The 19,855-nt window shown below is 38.8% G+C and overlaps 1 protein-coding gene across 2 annotated transcripts; it reads right to left on the bottom strand.

Annotated features, from left to right (window-relative positions):
* Positions 1-1,343: 1,343 nt before the first annotated feature.
* Positions 1,344-19,490, bottom strand: LOC144365438 (uncharacterized). 2 transcript variants are annotated; one of them, XM_078016829.1, is made up of 2 exons: positions 18,738-19,482; positions 1,344-1,736 (listed from the first exon to the last, which is right to left on the bottom strand). In XM_078016829.1, exons 1-2 carry the CDS (start codon positions 19,153-19,155, stop codon positions 1,657-1,659), a joined length of 498 nt encoding a protein of 165 aa, XP_077872955.1. In that variant the 5' UTR covers positions 19,156-19,482; the 3' UTR covers positions 1,344-1,656. The 2 variants fall into 2 exon arrangements, with proteins under 2 accessions (XP_077872955.1, XP_077872956.1); XM_078016830.1 differs by lacking the exon at positions 1,344-1,736 and adding an exon at positions 16,541-17,692 and having other exon boundaries at positions 18,738-19,490.
* Between the last annotated feature and the right edge of the window lie 365 nt (positions 19,491-19,855).

Here is a 19,855-nt window from a genome sequence, read left to right as displayed (position 1 = left end):
CCAAGCAACTCAGTGAGACCCTGTCTCTAAATAAAATACAAAATAGGGTTGGGTGCTGGGACTTTAGCTCAGTGGTAGAGCACTTGCCTAGTGTGTGTGAGGTCTGGGTTTGATTCTCAGCTGCTGAGGGCCATTACCAAGTAGGAATGACGCATCGAAATTTCCTTGCCAAGCGTACCCCATGCTGCTTAGAGGACATTCGATGGGACATTGCATGCATGCTTTAATAAGGTGACCTTGCTCAAGGACCAAGGCAGATCCGGGTTTAGAGCTGATCAGGTTTGAGGAAGTAACCGGCTCCTTGAGTTTAAGGCGTTGCCAGTTTAAGATAATGGGTTTTAGGGAAGTTAGAGATTGAAGATTATTGCTGGGATTAGGGTGTTCCTGCTGCTTGTTCCCGTTGAGTTCTCGTGAGATTAAAATGAGATTTGGAGATAGCCATCGTGGAGTAGGTGAATTGTGCGGGCAGACGGCAGAACGCATTTGCCCCTGGACCTGTGTGGAGGCGGTGTGAGAGCGGGAATAAAGAATTGCTGTTTGAACCTACAAAGGTGTGTGGTGGCTCGTGATTCTGGTGCCAAGCCGAGACCTTGGCACTCAGCACCACATAAAAATAAATAAATAAAATAAAACTAAAAACATTTTTTAAAAAATAGGGCTGAGATGTGGTTCAGTGATTGAGTGCCCCAAGTGCCTCAATATCCCCAGTACCCCCTCCAAAAAAAAAATAAGCATAAAAGATAGGAAGTATGACTTTATGGCAACCCTAAATGTTTAGATTAATTTTGCAAGCATGTTTTCCTTCTCTTTCATTTCCCTGCCTCCATATCATAGATGAACTTTTTTTTTTGACATAATGACTCACTTTTTTTTTTTTTTTTGCACTGGGGATTGAACCCAGGGATGCTTTACGAATTAGTCCCAGTAATTACTGGAACAGTAATTGCTCCCAGTAATTTTTACTTTTCATTTTAAGAAAGGGTCTCACTAAGTTGCTGAGGGTCTTACTAAATTGCTGAGGCTGGCCTCAAGTCGTTCTAGCTCAGCCTCTGGAGTTGCCGGGATTACAGATGTGTACCACCATGCCCCGCTGATATATTGACTCATTCTTGGACCAAGGCCTAGGAGTCTGGTTTAAACTTTTCAGATTAACTAGGGTTTTTGTTTTGTTTTGTTTACTCAGTTTCAGGCTTCTAACCTGAGGTACAGACACCATTCATAGTGGATTACTGGAATTATGATAACTGACATGAGTTATCTGAAACTTTCTTCCTCTAGTCAAAAGATATGCTAATTTTTTTAGTATTCTGTGAAGAAGTGATTTAAAGAACTTTTTATCATCATTGTCATTATCAACACAATATGGCTTTAATCATGTTATCACCATAACACATACACAGTAACAAGAGAGTAGACCTCTCATAAACACACATAGGGAATGAAGGAAAAAAAATATGAGCAGTCTTAGAGAAAATGATGATGACCTCTTGTACTCTGAGTTAGAAAATGTTTATTTTTCTTTCTTTTTTTCTATAAGCAAAGTTAAATCAGCTCTCTCCTCTCTCCTCTCTCTCTTCTCTTTCTCTCTGATTCCTGGTCATTGTGAGGTGAGCATGCTTCTTTTTCCACTACATCCTTCTGCCATGATGTTCTGCCTCACCTTGGGTCCAGAGTAATCAACTTGTCCAGTGGTGGACTAAACCTCTCAAACAGTGAAACAAAATAAACTTTCCCTCCTTTAAAAAGAAAAAGAGATAAAAGAAAAGTCAATCAATATATTCATTTAAAGTTGAGATAAAATTCAGAAATGTGAAATGATGTTTCATCAATTCACCCAATCAAATCTATTTAAATTTTTTCAACATTTATATTAACAATAAAAGCTAAAAGCAAAATGGAAAAAAATCCTCAAAGAAAAAATATTACTATACTTAGATTTTTATATCAAGTGTCAAGATTTTTTTTTTTTTTACAAGTGTAACTTTATTAGCAGGGCTTGTTGATCTTAAATTGAATTCAATCAATACTCATTTTGGTGTAAGGCACTATGGTAAAGAATGGGTGAATATAAAGAAGAATAAGGCATTTTACATACTTTCAAGGAATTCATAATATAGTGGAGGAGGCAGAACAACCCTTTAAACTATGACCTAGGAATGCATTTTTTTAAAGATTTGAGAAATAGAAACTAAAGTAATTATTCACATAATTATCGTTTATTAAATATATCTTTAGAAATAAGTCTTTTCCTTTTAACATGTTAGTTCTCACCTCTATATTTTTCTTTGTTGCTCTGGTGAACTTAACTTTATAAAAAGCCTTCTTTCACGGCTGGGATTGTGGCTTAGTGATAGAGCACACACTTAGCACGTGCAAGGCCCTGGGTTTGATCCTTGGCACCACATAAAAATAAATAAAATAAAGGTATTGTGTCCAACTACAACCAAAAACAAATATTTTTTAAAAAAGGCCTTCTTTCATTTAGTGGTTAGGAGTACCTTTTTTTTTTTTGGTGCTGTGCTGGGGATTGAACCCAGGTCTTTGCGCTACCAACTGTGCTATATCCCCAGCCTCCAGGAATACATTTAATAGAAAAAAGTGGTAATTGAATGGTAATGATCTCAATTTATTAAAAAAAAATTGCATCACAGATATCTGGATTTACTTTATTCTTTTATAGTAAATAATTCAAGGAGAATTTTTCTTAATATTTCAGATCAATCATATTTGAATTAAAAATGTGAATTAAAAAATTAAAATTCCGGCCAGCTGCAAATCTACAAACAGTTGCACTGTGAAGTCTTTATTATAAGAAACCTATCAGATACCCAAATTTCAAGTCATAACATTTCAATAAAATATATATTGTGTGGATTCCATTAATAAAATGTTTTGTATAGAAATTGTAAAATGTTTTTATACAAATTATCAAGTCTGTCATCACTTTCATTTGCAAAGAATAATAAGTCCTGTTTGTAAGAATATCTTGGGTTATAATACGGAAGCAATAAAGAGGTCAAGAGAGCAGTTATGAAATAAATGAACAGAATATGTTTTCCCAGGTGACACTTGAGGGAAAACATTTTGACAGATACTAAAGAAATAAGAAAATTGAAATTGTTAAGGCTAAGAACGCTAGTTGTGGAGGCATAAATAAAATCATCAAACACAGCTATTAGAAAATTATACTGGCTTCAAACTCTTTCTGAAAACAGAAACAGGATCCTGCAGGCTCCTGTTTGGGGCAGTGAGGTTGCCCGAGTGGACAGAGAGACCATTTCTTATTACTCTCTTCTTGAGGGCAATTCTAAGAGCTGCGATAAACTTTTCTACCCACCCCACAGTCGAAACACATGACTAAACTGGCCAGGATCACTCCAAGTGAATTTTGGCTGAGTAAATAAAGACAGAGACACAGAAAGTACTTTTTTGGGTTCAGCGACTGCTCCTCAGCCACAGCTCCCACAGGGGGCGTGAGGCAGGCAAGAAACAGGAGGAGCACGCCTCTAACCCGGGTTTTATTGGGGAGAAGCCATTCAAATGAGGCAAGGTGTAAGGTTACAACAAATAAGTGGGTGTAATCCAACCCCATCCGGTGACACCCACTCCTGGAGTTGTAAAGTCCAATTGCATTGCGATGTTCAGTACCTCTTTTCTCAGGACTTAAAAGGTGTGTACATAGCTCCTGTTCAGATCAGCTCCTGACACTCCACTTTCAATCACCTATTTCTACTTTCTCAATTAAATTATTGAATTCTCAATAAAATTATTTATCCTTCATTGATCATTTTCTGTATTCAGCTTAGAGCTGAGTAGGAATAGAATGACTTTGACTTCAAGACATTTATGTATAAAAGATGACAATATAAGACAAGTTAAGGTAGTGTTTATAGAAATTGATGCTGTCAAAGAGATCATCCTTAGGTGGTACTTAAGGATGACAGAGTGGATATCATGACCTCCACAACCAACTTTCATTACCTGTTTTCCCACTGTAAACAATATCAGACCTTAACTTGAATAACATGCATCCTCTACCATGAGTTCAAGTACTCTGGAGGAAGTTGATGCCCCCTGGTACTTTAGGAGAAGCTGTGGTTAGTTTAATCAACTACAGGCACATTCTATTTCCCCTGCGTATGTCATTGTTAGGTTGGGACAGGAGATGAAGGATGGGAAGAGGAGGATATGAATCAATTTGGGTGACTTTCAGGACTGTTGTTTGGAATACTAGAAAGAATCTTTCTTCTTCCAATACCATGGTGCATGAGTGTAAAGCCTGGAACCACTAGAGTCATTTTGCTAGGTAATGCAACCTGAGGGCCAAGGAAATATAAAGAGCAGGGCACTATCAGGACAACTGCAAGGAACAGAGCCAGCCACGGACCAAGGCAACCTGAAGTCTGTTACTGTGGATCACTACATTTTCTTATTGTTTAACCCAGTTTAAGTTGATGTTTTATGTAGCTGAAAGCCCTCAAAGTTAGATGGCACAATTCAAATAAGTAAAAGGAGCTGTTTTTATTCCTGGTGTAATATTGAAGAGATGAAGATAAGTCAGGAGCCTATGAAATATAAAAAGTACATAGATATTTGTGAGGTGAAGAGGGTATATACTATAATAGGATAAGCAAAACAATGGGTCAGAGAAAGATGAAAAAACCATGACTTGGGCTATTAATTTTGGACTTTTTGTAGGCAAAGTCAATTAGTGAGTTTTAACTGGGAATATAAGAATAACACATTTAAAGTGGATCAAGAACCTAGGAATTAAACCAGAGACTCTGTACCTAAAAGAAGAAAAAGTAGGACCAAATCTCCATCATGTCAGATTAGGCCCTGACTTCCTTAATAAGGCTCCTACAGCACAAGAATTAAAATCAAGAATTAATAAATGGGATGGATTCAAACTCAAAAGCTTCTTCTCATCAAAAGAAACAATCAATGAAGTAAATAGAGAGCCTACAGGATGAAAGGAGATTTTTACTAAACACACATCAGATAGAGCATTACTCTAGGATATATAAAGAACTCAAAAATCTTAACACCAAAAAAGCAAGTAATCCAATCAATAAGTGGGCCAAGGAATTGAATAGACATGTCTCAGAAGGTGATTTACAATCAATCAACAAATATATGAAAAATGTTCAACATCTAGCAATTAGAGAAATGCAAATCAAAACTACTTTAAGATTTCATCTCACTCCAGTCAGAATGGTAGCTATTAAGAATTCAAACAACAATAAGTGTTGGTGAGGATGTGGGGGAAAAGGCACACTCATACATTGCTGGTGGGACTGCAAATTGGTGAAACCAATATGGAAAGCAGTATGGAGAATCCTTGGAAAACTGGGAATGGAACCATCATTTGACCCAGCTATCTCACTCCTTGGTTTATACCCAAAGGACTTAAAAACAGCATACTACAGGGACATAGCCTTATCAATGTTTATAGCAGCACAATTCATAACTGCTAAATTGAGGATCCAACCTAGATACCCTCCAATAATGAATGGATAAGGAAAATGTGGTATATATACACAATGGAATATTACTTAGAATTAAAAGAATAAAATCCTGGCATTTGCAGGTAAATGGATGGAGTTGGAGAATATAATGCTAAAAGAAGTAAGCCAATCCCAAAACACCAAATCCAAATGTCTTCTCTAATATAAGGATGTTGATTCATAGTGGGAATGGAGGTGGGAAGCCTGGGAGGAATAGATAAACTTTAGATAGGGCAAAGAGGAGGGGGAGGAAGGGGGGCTTAGAGGGGCAGGAAAGACCGTGGAATGAGATGGACATAATTACCCTAAGTACACATATGAAAACACAAATAGTATCACTCTACTTTGTGTTCAACCAGAGACATGAAAAATTGTGCTGTATTTGTGTAATATGAATTGAATTGCATTCTGCTGTCATTATAACTAATTAGAATAAACAAATTGAAAATATTAAAAAAAGAATAACACATTTCTTGGGCACTTCTTTTTTTATGTTTATTTTTTTAGTTGTAGTTGGACACATTACTTTTATTTTATTTATTTTTATGTGGTGCTGAGGATCAAACCCAGGGCCTTGCACATGCTAGGCAAGTGCTCTACTGCTGAGCTACAACCCCAGCCCTCTTGGGTACTTCTTATAAGATGAACACTATGTATGTATTACATCATTTAGTTGTTAAAATCTTTAACAAAATACTATCATTTTTCTTGATTTACAGATGATGCATACTTAGTAACATGTTTAGTAAGTGGTAGAGCTGAGATTGAAATCTTGGATTCTAACCTCAGAGATGGCTCTATTAAATGATGCTTTAGTTTACCTTCTATGTGTTATAATAAAATATATGTTTTTCAAAAGGTTTATCTGGTAGCAGTACACAATTATTTGGAAGGAAAGAATGTAAGAGACTGAAGCAAGAAAAAGTAATCCTGGCATCATATTTCAGAACTGAAAAGAATATCTTATTCATTTTATAGAAGAATATGGACCCCAAAGATAGTGACAATTAAAATGATATAAAAATCCAGGTGGGGTGGCATACACCTGTAATCCCAGCAATTTGGGAGGCTGAGACAGGAGGATCCTGAGTTCAAAGCTAGCCGCAGCAACTATCTCTAAAGAAAATACAAAATAGGGCTGGGGATGTGGCTTAGTGGTTAAGTGCCCCTGAGTTCAATCCCTAGTAAAAAACAAAAACAAAAACAAAAAACCCCCCCAACAAATTAGAGGTATCCTGACTCAAGTACCATTGATTTTTCTCCTCTATTATGCTTATGATACTGTAATTATTTTTAGGGTGATAATAATTTTGATTAGGATGGTGGCAGTGAGGATAATTTAAAGGATATGCCTGGGATATTGTAAATAAATAATTAATGGTATTATATTTAATAATTGACAGTGCATAGGGGCTTTATTAGATGATAGAAACCACCAGAAATAATCATGGATGTTTTTGACATTCCTATTCTGGAAGATTTATGGGAATGATGATGACAATGACAGAAAAATAGAAATTGGAGAAAAAATTGTTTTTCTTTTTGTTGTTGTTGTTGAAGGGATAGTTGGTAAACTCTGTTTTAGGTAATATTAAGCTTGAGGTGATAATGAAATCTTCAAGTATAAATGTTTTGTAGGGCTGGGAATGTGGCTCAGGCGGTAGCACGCTTGTCTGGCATGCGTGCGGCCCGGGTTCGATCCTCAGCACCACATACCAACAAAGATGTTGTGTCCGCCGAGAACTAAAAAATAAATATTAAAAAAAAATTCTCTCTCTCTCTCTCCTCTCTCATTCTCTCTTTAAAAAAAAAAGAAAAAAGAAACAAATGTTTTGTAGACATCTAGGAATAAAGGACTAAAACTGATAGTACACTTTTAGATAGTAGATTCATTGAGGTGATAGTTGAAGCCATATTTTATCATTAATCTTAAAGTAAGAGTAAAATGAAGTAACTATATTATTCTCATCATCCACCTGTGGTCTTCTCAGTTACTTGAAAAAACATTTGTAATGCTTCTACTACTAGACTTGGATAAAATTCCTTCAAGAAGTGACATACTTAAAGTTGTGCCTTATTATGGTCATCAATTCAATATAAATTGTATATTATGAACTTTATAATTAATCCCTATGCATGTATATTTTAACAATAGGGTGGCTAACATCCTTCTATTTTACTTTGCGTACTGTTTGAATTTATCAGATTTTCATCTATAGTTTTAGGGTATCTTATCCAAATAATCTCTTTGTTACATCAATTATTTTTAAATCTATTTTCCCCCTTTTTTTGTGGCCACAGTAAAAACATAAAAATTTCTACTTTCATACAACCTTTTTCTCCCTTATACCATCTTTATCTGATGATCTGTGCATATGAAACCAACATCATTTACTCACTTTTACATTTCCCAAGATACATTATCATGATAAAAATTACTTGAAATGTAAATATTTCAAAAATTAATTGACATTAGAGAAAACTAAAAACGTAAACGTTCTTTTTGGGATGACATAGTAAATGGTATGATATCACAAGATCTTATTTCATCCTTTCCTCATGACATAGCAACCATGAGGTTTTGGTGGGCCATGTCTATCAGGTAGTCTCACTTCCTTGCCACAGTGATAGGTTCAGGTTATTCAGACCTAAGTCATCAGAGCATGGCCTGCCTTGGCCACAGGAAGAAGGAGAGGTCCTCTGATCACTGCACAGTTTAGAATAATTTCTTCTTTTCAGTACCTGGGGGTGGTCTACAACTGAGATACATCCCCAACCCTCTTTATTTTATTTTGAGACAAGGTCTCACTAAATTGTCCAGGATTGTCTCAGAGTTGGGATCCTCCAGCCTCAGCCTGGGGAGTAGGAGGGATTACAGGTGTGTTTCACTATGCCTGCCTCAGAAATTCTGTTGAATGCATATGGGAGGATATGGAAAGGCCCTAATAGTTTTTGTTAGCCATATTATGTCATGAAAAGAATCACTGTTAAAGTCAGCATCATGAACAGTAAAGCACAGATCCACAATGAAATGCTGAGTCCCTGATAAGACTTTATATAGGCTTCTGGATCTTCAATTCTTTTTTTTTTGGGTGGTGGTACTGGGATTGAACCCAGTGGTGCTCTACTACTGAGCTATATCCCCAGCCCTTTTTATTTTTTCTTTTGAGACAGGGTCTCACTAAACTACCAAGGCTGGTGTTGAACTTGCAATCCTCCTGCCTCAGCCTCTTCCCTTGCTTTGATTATAGGCATGTGCCACTGTGCCCAGCTGAATTAAACAATTCTGAAATCTTATCTATTTATGGATTTTCTAGTTACATGAGCCAATAATTTGCATTATCACTTGTCAGTTTGTGTTGATATTTTTTTAGAATTACTGAAAGTATCCTAAGAGCTAAAGCCTTCATTCTCTTCTCTTACTAGAAAAAGTCTGGAATAGACTCCATGTTCATACCCTGCACTGAGTTCTCACTTCTTGACTACACTACTTGTGGCAATTGTACAAGACTTGAAATTGAGCCTTATTTATCCACTGCTTACATGCAAGGAGTGTAAGTCATCACTCTTACAGGCTTACTTACAAATGAGCTCATTTTCTCATGGGTGTTCTGGTCTTCTGGGATTTCCAAACCTTGGTGTTGTTTCTTAAAGGAAAATGATATCGTTTAGCTTGCCAAGATATCTTTGCCTTCGCCGGGTGTGGTAGTACACACCTGTAATTCCAGTGGCTCAGGAGGCTGAGGCAGGAGAACTGCATGCTCAAAGCCAGACTCAGCAACTTAGTGAGGCCCTTAGCAACTTATCAAGACTGCCTCAAAATAAAAGATAAAAAGGGCTGGGGATGTGGCTCAGTGGTAAAGCGACCTTAGGTTCAATACCCAGTACTGAAGGGAAAAAAAATCTACTCATCTTCAGTATGGATCACAAATATTTCCATATCTTAAAAAAATTTTTTTGTAGTTGTAGATGGACAGAATGCCTTTATTTCATTTGTTTATTTTTATGCGGTACTGAGGATCAAACCCAGTGCTTCATGCATGCTAGGCAAGCACTCTGCCACTGAGCTACAGTCCCAGCCCTCCATTTCTTTTCTTTTTAAATATTTTTAGTTTTAGATGGATGCAATACTTTTACTTTATTTATTTTACTTTTATGTGGTGCTGAGGATCATGCTAGGCAAGTGCTCTACCACTGAGCTATGACCCCCGCCCTTAAGCCCTCCATTTCTTTCTTTCTTTTTTATTTACTTATTTTTAGTTGTAGTTGGATGCAAAACCTTTATTTTATTCATTTTTATGTGGTGCTGAGGATTGAACCCAGGGCCTCACACATGCTAGGGGAACGCTCTACTGCTGAGCCACAACCCCAGTCCAGCCCTCCATTTCTTAACATTGACTTGACTATTGCATTAAAAAAATTCTTAATGAGCCACCAACTGAATGTCATTGATGAACTCAGTGACACCATGGTAAAAAATATTGTTTAGTTAGACACACTCTACTCTAATTCTTGTCATATACAATTTGAGATATAACAAAAGGTCTTTCTTTTTTAAAAAAAATCTTAAAATATCTTACAGGAAGAAAAGTTTACACTTTAAAAGAAACAAACAAAGAATAAAGGCAATGGGATGTTCTTCACAATGTTGACTCCTGGATTGGGGATATAGCTCAGTGGTAGAGCACTTGCCTAGCATGAGGCCCTGGGTTTAATCCTCAGCACTGAAAACAAACAAACAAACAAAAACCCATAATGTTGACTACTTATAATACAGATGCCTAACTGATCTTCTATCTGTGCTGTCCAACAGAAATTTCTGGAGACGTTCTATATTGGTGGTGTATAGAACGGTAGCCACTAACCACATACAGCTACTGAGTACTTGAAATATGACTAGTGTGAAGCTGGTTATGGTGGCACACGCCTGTTATCCTAGCGACTCAGGATCGGAAGTACAAAGTTCCTTATACATGATTGCTGAATGAGTAGTATGTTTCAAAAGTCAGAATTATATAATGGCTATATTCCATAGAATCATTACATTAAAAAGGAAGAAAGAATCTTACTGATCACCTAATAGAAAACTTTTATAAGAAAACTAAAGCTTCCAAAGTTGAATGACTTTTAAAATTTTTGATAAGGTAACATTTTCTTGATATATTCTAGGTAACCTATAAAACATACAACTAATAAACATGATAAACATTTTTCTCTTTCTGGTATTGGAATGAACAAAATTTCCTTTAAGTAGTAAGATAAAGGCTAACAATGTTAGGTTATTCTTGATTTTTTTCTGGTAATCCTTTCTTCACCTTTCCCTTGTGGGAAATGACAGGGTTCTTTTCTATCTTGTTTTCACTTTAGTGTTATATGACGCTAATCAGAAAGATAGTGAAGTAATTAGGGATGCAGTACCATCAGTACACAGCTGATAGTAAGCTTTGCATCTCCTGTCATCAGATCTAGGATGAGGTTTCTTGAATTTCATGGTGTCTGGCAGAGTAAAGGACATGCAGTTGGATCAGGCACCATCTAGATAAGACTAAAGCAATCCTCATAGGCAGAGGGAGATGTTAGAAGTATCAGCCAGTCACATTGTGGAAGACAAATCCACCCTGTCTTAATGTGTTTTATGTTTCTAATAATATGATATCATTCCCTCAGTAAGTTTTATAAATAAAAGAGGTTCACTTTGGCTCTTGATTCTGGTCCATGATAAGGAAGGACCACATCTGGTGACCATCTTCTTGCTGGCAGAGTCTCAAGGTGGTGTAGGGCATCACTTGATCAGAAACAAAGAGCACATCAGACCTAGCCCAACTGGCAGACTCATTCATTAGATAACCCATTAATCCATTAATGAAGCAATCCATTAATCACATGACTGGATTAATCCATTAATGAGAGCAGACCATAATCATCCCTTAAATGTCCTACCTCTTAATATCTCATAATGGGGATTTTTAAAAGATGAATTTTAGATGTAAACCATACTATCAATAGTATACCCTTTGTCTCTGAGAGCCACAATTTTGTGGGAAATTTGGATTATAGCCCATTCCAAATTTCCTAGATTTTTGTCCAAACTTCTGCAGTCACTTTCTACATCTTTGTAAATAAACAGGTATTATCTTTTCTTCCTGCTGAGAGACTTGCTATAACTTTATTTTCTTGCACTTTATTTCAGGCCTATGTTGATACTTTTGTATTGATTACAATGCTTATCTTACAAGTCCTTGGGTAGTTGATTCACTTTTTTGCTCTGTATCTTCATTAGGAAATGGGCTCAGTATTTCTTTTGTTTATTTCTGGATTTCAGCTGGTGTCAAAATCTTGTCCTAGGGGAATATTTAATCTAATCAGAGTGATTTACTCTTTTCGATTGTGGAATTCATTAACTTCATTTCAAATGTTTAGCATGTAGAATTACAATTACAGGATGTTTATGACATAGCATTTATTTTAGGAACACATTGTTTAAAATTTTTCTTCCTTCCATCTCCTTCCTCCCTCCCTCCTTCTTGGCTCTCTTTTTCTTCTGTTCTCTCCCTCTCTCTCTCTCTCTTGGGGACTGAGTCCAATGCCATACAGCCACACCCTTATGCTTTTTATTTATTTACTTTTTGAGACAGGGTCTTATTAAGTTCCCAGGCTGACCTGGAACTACTGATCCTCTCCTGAGTAGCTGGGATTATGGGTGTGTGCCACCAAGCTGGGGTTAAAGATTTCCTATATTCATTAAGTATTGCACATATGAATTTAATTCATGTTTCACTAAATTTAGCATGACCATATAATATGAGGTGTAAAATGGGATTTTTGGGGACTGAAATAAATTGCTACTAATAATCACAACAACAGTTTAAACAAGGACTGTCCTGGGAAAACTGAGATAATGTCAACCAAACTGGAACATTTTATGATCACCTTAATTAAATGTTAGTTTCTGTTCTAATATTTTTCACATATTAGAGAATATTTTGGATTAAATATAACTATTTTATTATGCTTATTAAATGTCAGGCACTACAATAAAAGTGTGCTTAGATTTTAGTCAGGGAAATAGAATATCTACATGTAACCACATTAAGCAAATGAGTATAGTGTAATGAATACTGAACATGGAGCCAGGAGAAACAGATTTGAAAACTAACCTTGAAATTTAACCACTCCATTTAGTCAAATCACTTAATCTGTCTGAGGCTCAGTTTTCTTATCTATAGAATGGAATGATACTAATTCTTTATTATGGTTTGGATATGAGGTAACCCCCTGTATTAATGCAGGAGTATTCAGAGGTGAAATGATTTGATAATGAGAGCTGTAACCTAATCAGGCCATCCTAGTAACTATAGTGTAGTGGAGTATGGCAGGAGGAGGTGGGTCACTGGGGTTTTGTCCTGGAAGGGTTTATCTTCCCTATAGCCCCTTCCCCCTCTCTTTGCTTCTTGGCTGTCTTAAGCTGGCAGTTTTTCTCCCACTATGATGTTGCCTCATCTTGGCCTAGAGGAATGCACTCAGCCAGCCATGGACTGAGATTCTGGAACTGTGAGCTAAAATAAACTTTCCTTTTTTAAGTGTTGTCACGTATTTTGGTCACAGTGACACAAACCTAATATATTCTTCATAGAAGGTGGTAAAAAATGTAAAAATATCTAATATAGTGTCTGCCAAATAATGAATGCTTAATAAAGGATTGTGAGTTTATATTGATATCTTAGTGTAATGAATGGCAATAAGAATGGAAGTTAGAGATATATTCTCTTTGTAAACACTTCTGTTGTGAATAATTTTTCTGGCCTTTCATGACCAATCCTTCATTTATATTATTTGGAAGCACATCTCAAATATCACATCATTTGTCCAGAGATATTTCAGTATGTATCACTAATGATTTTTTACTTTTAACACCATCATGATATTATCCTAAAAATACCAATAATTTCCTATTATCATCAAATACCCACTATTCAAATTTGTAATTTTGTTATGTCTTTTTTAAAGCTTTGGGTCCAAATGAGGTTCCCTATACAAATTGTAGATCCCACCTCTATCTCTTCATTTTCTTGCAATATATTTGCTGAAAAAAATGGATTTTGTATTTTAGCATGTTTTCTAGAACGTTTTAGAGATTGCAATCCCATGGTGTAGTTTAATATGTTCCTCCATCCTCCAAATGTCCTGTAAATTGGGAGATGGCTCCAGAAGATGTTCAGATTCATGTTTAATTTTGATTTGCTTTGTATTTTGCAAGATAACTTCATAGGTGGTATTATGTTCTTTCATTAAGAAGCACATAATGCCTTGTTGACTATTTTTATGGTGTCAGCAGATGCTGTTATTTAATCAGTATTTTATGCCTAGATCCATTCATTCATTGGGGGAATGAAACTATTTGTGTTCTCATAAAATTAACTATAAATAACTTCTCAGTTGTAATTAAGATAAACATTTAATTAAGAAAATAATAACAACAGTTATGTCTATAAGTACCAACTTCTAACATTGTCCTGTTTCACTTTACAGGTGTACTCATTGACTGTTACAAGGGGGAAAACAGAAATAACTTTTTATGTTATAAATGAAAGATGACTGAAATATTATTTTTCCCAGATTCTTACAATATAATAGCTCTAAACTTTTTATGTTGTGATAATTAAGAAATAACCTCCTATACTGCCATATATACAAAAAGTGATTAATAAAATTTATCTGCATTAACATCCATTAAATTTTTCATTACTTCTTGGCTGTGAATACCAATAATTAAACTGTACTAATCCTTAGCTGCTTTTCCAGGAACAAACAATGTATTCTTTCTCTAATGCTGTGTTCTTTGGTCATCACTAATAAAATACTATAATTTTAATTTAAAATTCATTATTTTACTAAACCAATAGTCATACACTTTGAACTGATTATCTAATAATGTTGATTAACTTTGGATGAACCAATCACAGTCTCCCACTCAATTCCTGGTTAAGAAATAATATGTTGCATTTGACAACTGGCAAAGATTAACAGTCAGCAGTAGCTACTGTACCAACTGACTCACTTGGGGATTTAAACCATGACCTTGGCCTCATTATCATGCTGCTATAATCTACTGAGCAAAATAGCTACAAAAATAAATTCTGAAAACAGGAAGGAAAAATTTGCTATTTGTGTCTCTATGCTTAAGCCACTGTGCATCTGTGTCGTTTGAGTAATTCTATATTAGCAGGTATTTAGATATAGGTGAAAAACTGAAGGCAGGATATTCTCCTGAAAATCTAACCTGATCATGTCATTTCTCTGGCTAAAAAACTTCCACTGCCTAGTTACTACAAGACAAGTTCAAATTTTAAGCATAGCATTTAAACTGTAGCATAATCTTACCACAACTATTTCTCCAATGTTAACTTTTGCTACAACCCTTTCTTCATGTTCCAGTGATTTTCTTCATTATTTTGCAACTACTCATATATTTGTTCAACATATATTTATTGAGCTCTATGAATTCATGAGACACTCTGATAGGCCCTGGAAATAAAGGCACATTCCTTGCTGTTAAAAAATTCATAGTTCAGTTGAGGTTATAGACAAGGAAAGAAATGGCTACAACATACTGTGACAAGTGCTGTCTGTGAGCAGGGTATGTACAATGATCTGACAGCCTGGGGCAAACAGGTGGAAGGAGAAAAAGAAGATGAACATATGGTAGAGACAAAGAAGTTAACTGAAAGAGAAGGTTAATGAAAGGGAAGAAAAAAGGTAATCCAAGCTGATGGAAATAAAGTTACAGAGATGAGAAACTACACATTTGGTAAAGTACAAGAAGAATGTCATAGCTGAAGTGTAGGATGAGTATGTAGGTTGGATTAGAGGTAAGGTCAAGAGGTGAAAGGACCTGAATTCTAAAGAAACCTAAATATTTTGGAAAAGAGTTCAGAGCTTCTTTATATCCACTTTTTCTGCTGTTAAGAATGTTTTTTCCCTTTCTCCTGCCCAACTTAAACTAATAAGAATAAATCTTTTCCCAGAAATCTATTAAACAAATATTTGTTGGAACACTTACTAGATACCATGTGTTTTTCTGGGTTCTTGGGAAATACTAGTAAAATTCTTGCTGAGGAAGTAGATATAAATGATAAACATAATAAACTGTTGTATTATTCAACTTAGAGTAAAAATACAGTTTTAAGAGTGGCAGTGCAATGGAAAAAAGAAAAAGGAGGGTAAAGGAGGCTGGAGTAAACAGGGAGAGTATGGGACATGTTGAAATATTAAATAAAATGGCCAAGTAAGTAAAATTTGAAGGAGAGAGAGTTAGCCAAATGAATAGCTTTCCAAAAGATATTCTAGGCAGAGGGAACACTTAAAAGACAGTAACAGGAGATGAAGTCAGAAAGATCAAGTGGGACTTTTAGACTATTAAGGAGTTACATTAAGTGGGGAACCACCTTTGGATTTTGACTATTGGGGTGTTGTGACTAATGTTTTAGGATGCTTGCTCTTCATGCTGTACTGAGAAAATACTGTAAAGTTGCAAGGATAGAAGCAGGGAGAACTGTTAGAAGCTGCAGGAATGCCTAGTATCTATTTGTGTGCAGTAGGGGAGCAGCAATGATTCTGAGCATTATGAGGCAGCTAGATTTCTTAGCAGAATACTCGGTTCTCAGTAAATTATACTGATGTGATGATTTTAGTTCATAGTTGTGGACTTTAGATATGCCACCTAATACTACAGATTATAAGTTGCCCTTATTAATATGTAAAATTCAAAGTCCATGCTTTCACAGGCTTCACAAGCCTCTAGGATCTGCAGAAAAGGACTTAGATTTTGGAAATAGTTTGGGTCCTATTAAGACCTTGAAAATTCAGTGATGAAGATGGCCATCTTACTTCTAAAGTTAAACAAAAACACAGTTTTGACTCAACTTCGAATGTATTTATATACTGAGGGATATGCCCTAAAATATAATACCATACAAGACATAGTGAATAATGATAAACATTTAAAAAATATTTTTTTTAGTTATACATGGGCACAATATTTTTATTTTGTTTATTTATTTTTATGTGGTGCTGAGGATGGAACCCAGTGCCTCACATATGCGAGGCAAGTGCTCTGTCACTGAGCCACATACCCAGCCCAATGATAAACAATTTAACTAAAACACTAAACAGAACAGACAAATCAAAACCTCTAAGATCCATATTATAGAAAGACTAAAGAAGATCTTGTAAGATATTTTACTTTATTTAGTTCTGAATAGTCTTATGTTACATTGGGGCAATTATTTTGAAAAGTAGCTCACTTTGGCTAAAGCTCATTTAAAAATTATATATTAAAACCAATGCAAAATTTTAATTCAAGTGAAAAGTTTGTAACAGTACAGTATAGTATTTTCTACATAGCATTGCTTTTTGTGATGTTTATAAATGTTGGTATAATATATACTGTGACAAAATTTTATTTCATGAAGGTATGTGACTAATGGTAGACTTATTTATTTAATACTGGGGATTGAACTCAAGGATGCTTCACCACTGAGCTACATTCCCAGTACTTTTTATTTTGAAGCAGGGCCTTGTTCAGCAACTAAGGGTCATGCTAAGTTGCTGAGGCTGCCCTTGAACTTGCAATCTTCCAGCCTCATCCTCCAGTTACTGGGATTACACGCATGTGCTACCAAGCCTCGAAGTAGATAATATTAATATAATTCCACCTCTAAGAATTTTACTTAGTAGAAAAACTTATCTAGCTGTAGTAAAGACTGTAAAAAGGAAACAAACAGTAAGCCCACTTCTGCTTCAATCCTGTAAGAAGTCAAATGTCTCAGTGATTCAGGTTCATGTCCATAGAATCTCATATGTTGGCATGTCATTAAAGTAGGTGAGAGTTAAAATTCTTTAAATTAAAATTAAATAAATTGAGTTTATATGATCTCATCTGGTTTGCCTAGCTCCAAACAGATTAAATTCGATTTGTAGCATGTATGCATCTTGGAGAAACTGGTGATTAACAACGATAAATAACAATAAAAACAGCAGCTAAGTAGACCGTTTCCTTTTCTCTTTCCAATAACAGGGCATGGGAGAAAAAAACATAGAAATTTAAGCTTAGTAATCGCAGGAGATTTCTAGGGCTGCTTTGTCTGTTCCCAGTTCTTTTAAATTGGGAGCTAGTCAGATGGTACCTGGGGAACAGAAGGAGGAGGGAGAGAGCTTACTACACAACAAAGAGGTAAATATAATACAAACCCCAAAGGCTTTACCACCACTCACCAGACCATAATCTGACCTGGTATTAAACAGCGCGAGAGTGCAAGGCGGGTAGGGGTGTGTACATCCAGACACACAGCGTAACTCTGTGGTCCACAGCGCTTGGAGACCGCGGGAAGAGAGGGGTGACCCCTTGCCATTCACGCCCAGCCTAGTCCCCCACCTGGCAGCTCTTGGCCCCGCCCCCGCGGGAGGGTTGTCTGGGCGGTGCTCAACCCAGCGCAGAGCCAGGAGGCGGCCCCTTCATTCCTCCAGGAGTGGCTTTGCCTCTACCCTGGTCTTCTTTCATTGAGCCCTTCTGCCTGCTTCAAATATCAGACTTTTACAAAATCTCGGATCTCGCTTCTCTGCCTCCTCGCAGACTAACGTGAGAGCCCAAAGGGCCAAACAGGCAGAAGCCCTAGACCCAAGCACGCTCCTCCTCTCCTCCCGGTTGAGACTTGATAAATCTTCACCCTCAGCGTCCAGCCGGCCGCCTATTCATTCTCACCCCCTCCTCGACAATCCCTGAGTGTCCCAATCTCACCTCCACGGTCTCCTGCGTCTTTTCCTCAGTACTTCTCCGAGAATTCTCTCCCACCAGCCCTGTTTTCCAGAACTTCCTCACCCCGCATCACCACCTGAGGTCCCACTCCCTCTTATCCCCCCACCCCACACCCAGGTAACTCCTCGCAGCTCTTACTCCTTCCTGGCTCCCATCCCTGACATTTCAGGGGGACCCCCTTGTGCACGTTCTCCCCATTCCAGGACTCCACCCCGGACAGCTCCCGAGCCCTTTCTCCACGCGCTCCACTCCTTCCCCTCAGGGCCTGACACGCCGGCGCCTTTCCCCGGTACCCCCACCCAACTCCGTCTGCGACCTGATAACTGGCGCTTCACCGCACGCACGCTCCCTACCCGCCCCACACCTCGGGCGCCGCCGCCCAGCCCCCACGCTCACACCCCTCTCAACCTCCCCACCTGCCACAGCTGGCACGCTCTTCTCCACCTTCGCTCCCACTCTTCCCCGCACTCTCGGCAATCCGTGTCCCTCTTCCTGACCACTCCCGCTCCGGCCCCAACCCATTTGGGTGGGGCGCCCGCCGTGCCCCGGCCTGGGCAAAGGGGAGGTGACGCGGCCCCCGCGGGGAGAGCCTGGAAGGCGGAGGGGCGGAGGCGGCGCGGGCGGCGGCACCGAGCAGCGGCAGCGCAGCGAGCGGGCCCTACGCGCCGACTCCACAGACCCAAGGGGCGGCGGCGGCGGCAGCCGAGGGACCCCGAGCAGCGCGTGATGAAGGCGGGGAGCCCGACCCCGCTGCACGTCGGAGCTCGCTTGAATCCGGACGTTGACAGTGGAAGGGCCTTGGCCAGAACACTCTCCGCCACTAGCCCCTGTCATTCCTTCTCGGCTTTCGCTTCTCCACTCTAGCCCAGGGTGGGGGTGGAGGTCTCCTGCGGCAGCCTCGGGCCCCGCGGCCCGTTCTTCACCGTTTCTGGAGGGGTCCTCCCTCAGAGCGAACAGGAGCTCTGTGACGCGTCAGCCGGCGGGACGGCTGAGCTGCTTCTCAGGGAAATCGCCCTGCTTCCTCACTACCCTCCCCGCTTTTGCCTCAGCGCCCCACAGGCCCGCCGAACGCCGCCTCTCGGCGATCGGAGCGAGTTCCCGGAACTCCCCCGGGGGCCTGGTTCGCAGGCACCCCTTTCCCCTCTGAACGACGCGCGCGCCCCCGACCCCCGCGGCGGCCGGACACACTCGCGTCCCGGCCCGCGCGCCGCCCTCCCGCCTGCTCCCTCCAGTCACCCCACCCTTAGCTGTCCCCGCCACCTCGCTCCACCACCCTCCCCTGCCGCTCCGCGCACTCCGCCTCTGGGCCTCCAGCTCTTCTCTCCCCGAACCGCTCACTTGCCAGCCCTTGGCCCCGGGAAGAAGAAACATTTCCCGAAGCGATCTCCTCAACCCTCCCTTCCCCACCGCGGTCGCCCTCCCCTCCCCCTGCTCTTTCTTGGGGGAGGGGGCTGTCGCCTCAGATTGAAGGCCATTGATTTGTATGTATTTGTCCCAGTGCCGGAGGCTGCCCCAGCCGCCGGCGTCCGTGCCG

This window comes from Ictidomys tridecemlineatus, chromosome 7 (assembly GCF_052094955.1).
Source record: "Ictidomys tridecemlineatus isolate mIctTri1 chromosome 7, mIctTri1.hap1, whole genome shotgun sequence".
Classification (NCBI taxonomy): Eukaryota; Metazoa; Chordata; class Mammalia; order Rodentia; family Sciuridae; genus Ictidomys; species Ictidomys tridecemlineatus.
Note: the sequence above shows the minus strand (reverse complement) of the source record. Positions and strands in the feature narration are given on the sequence as shown.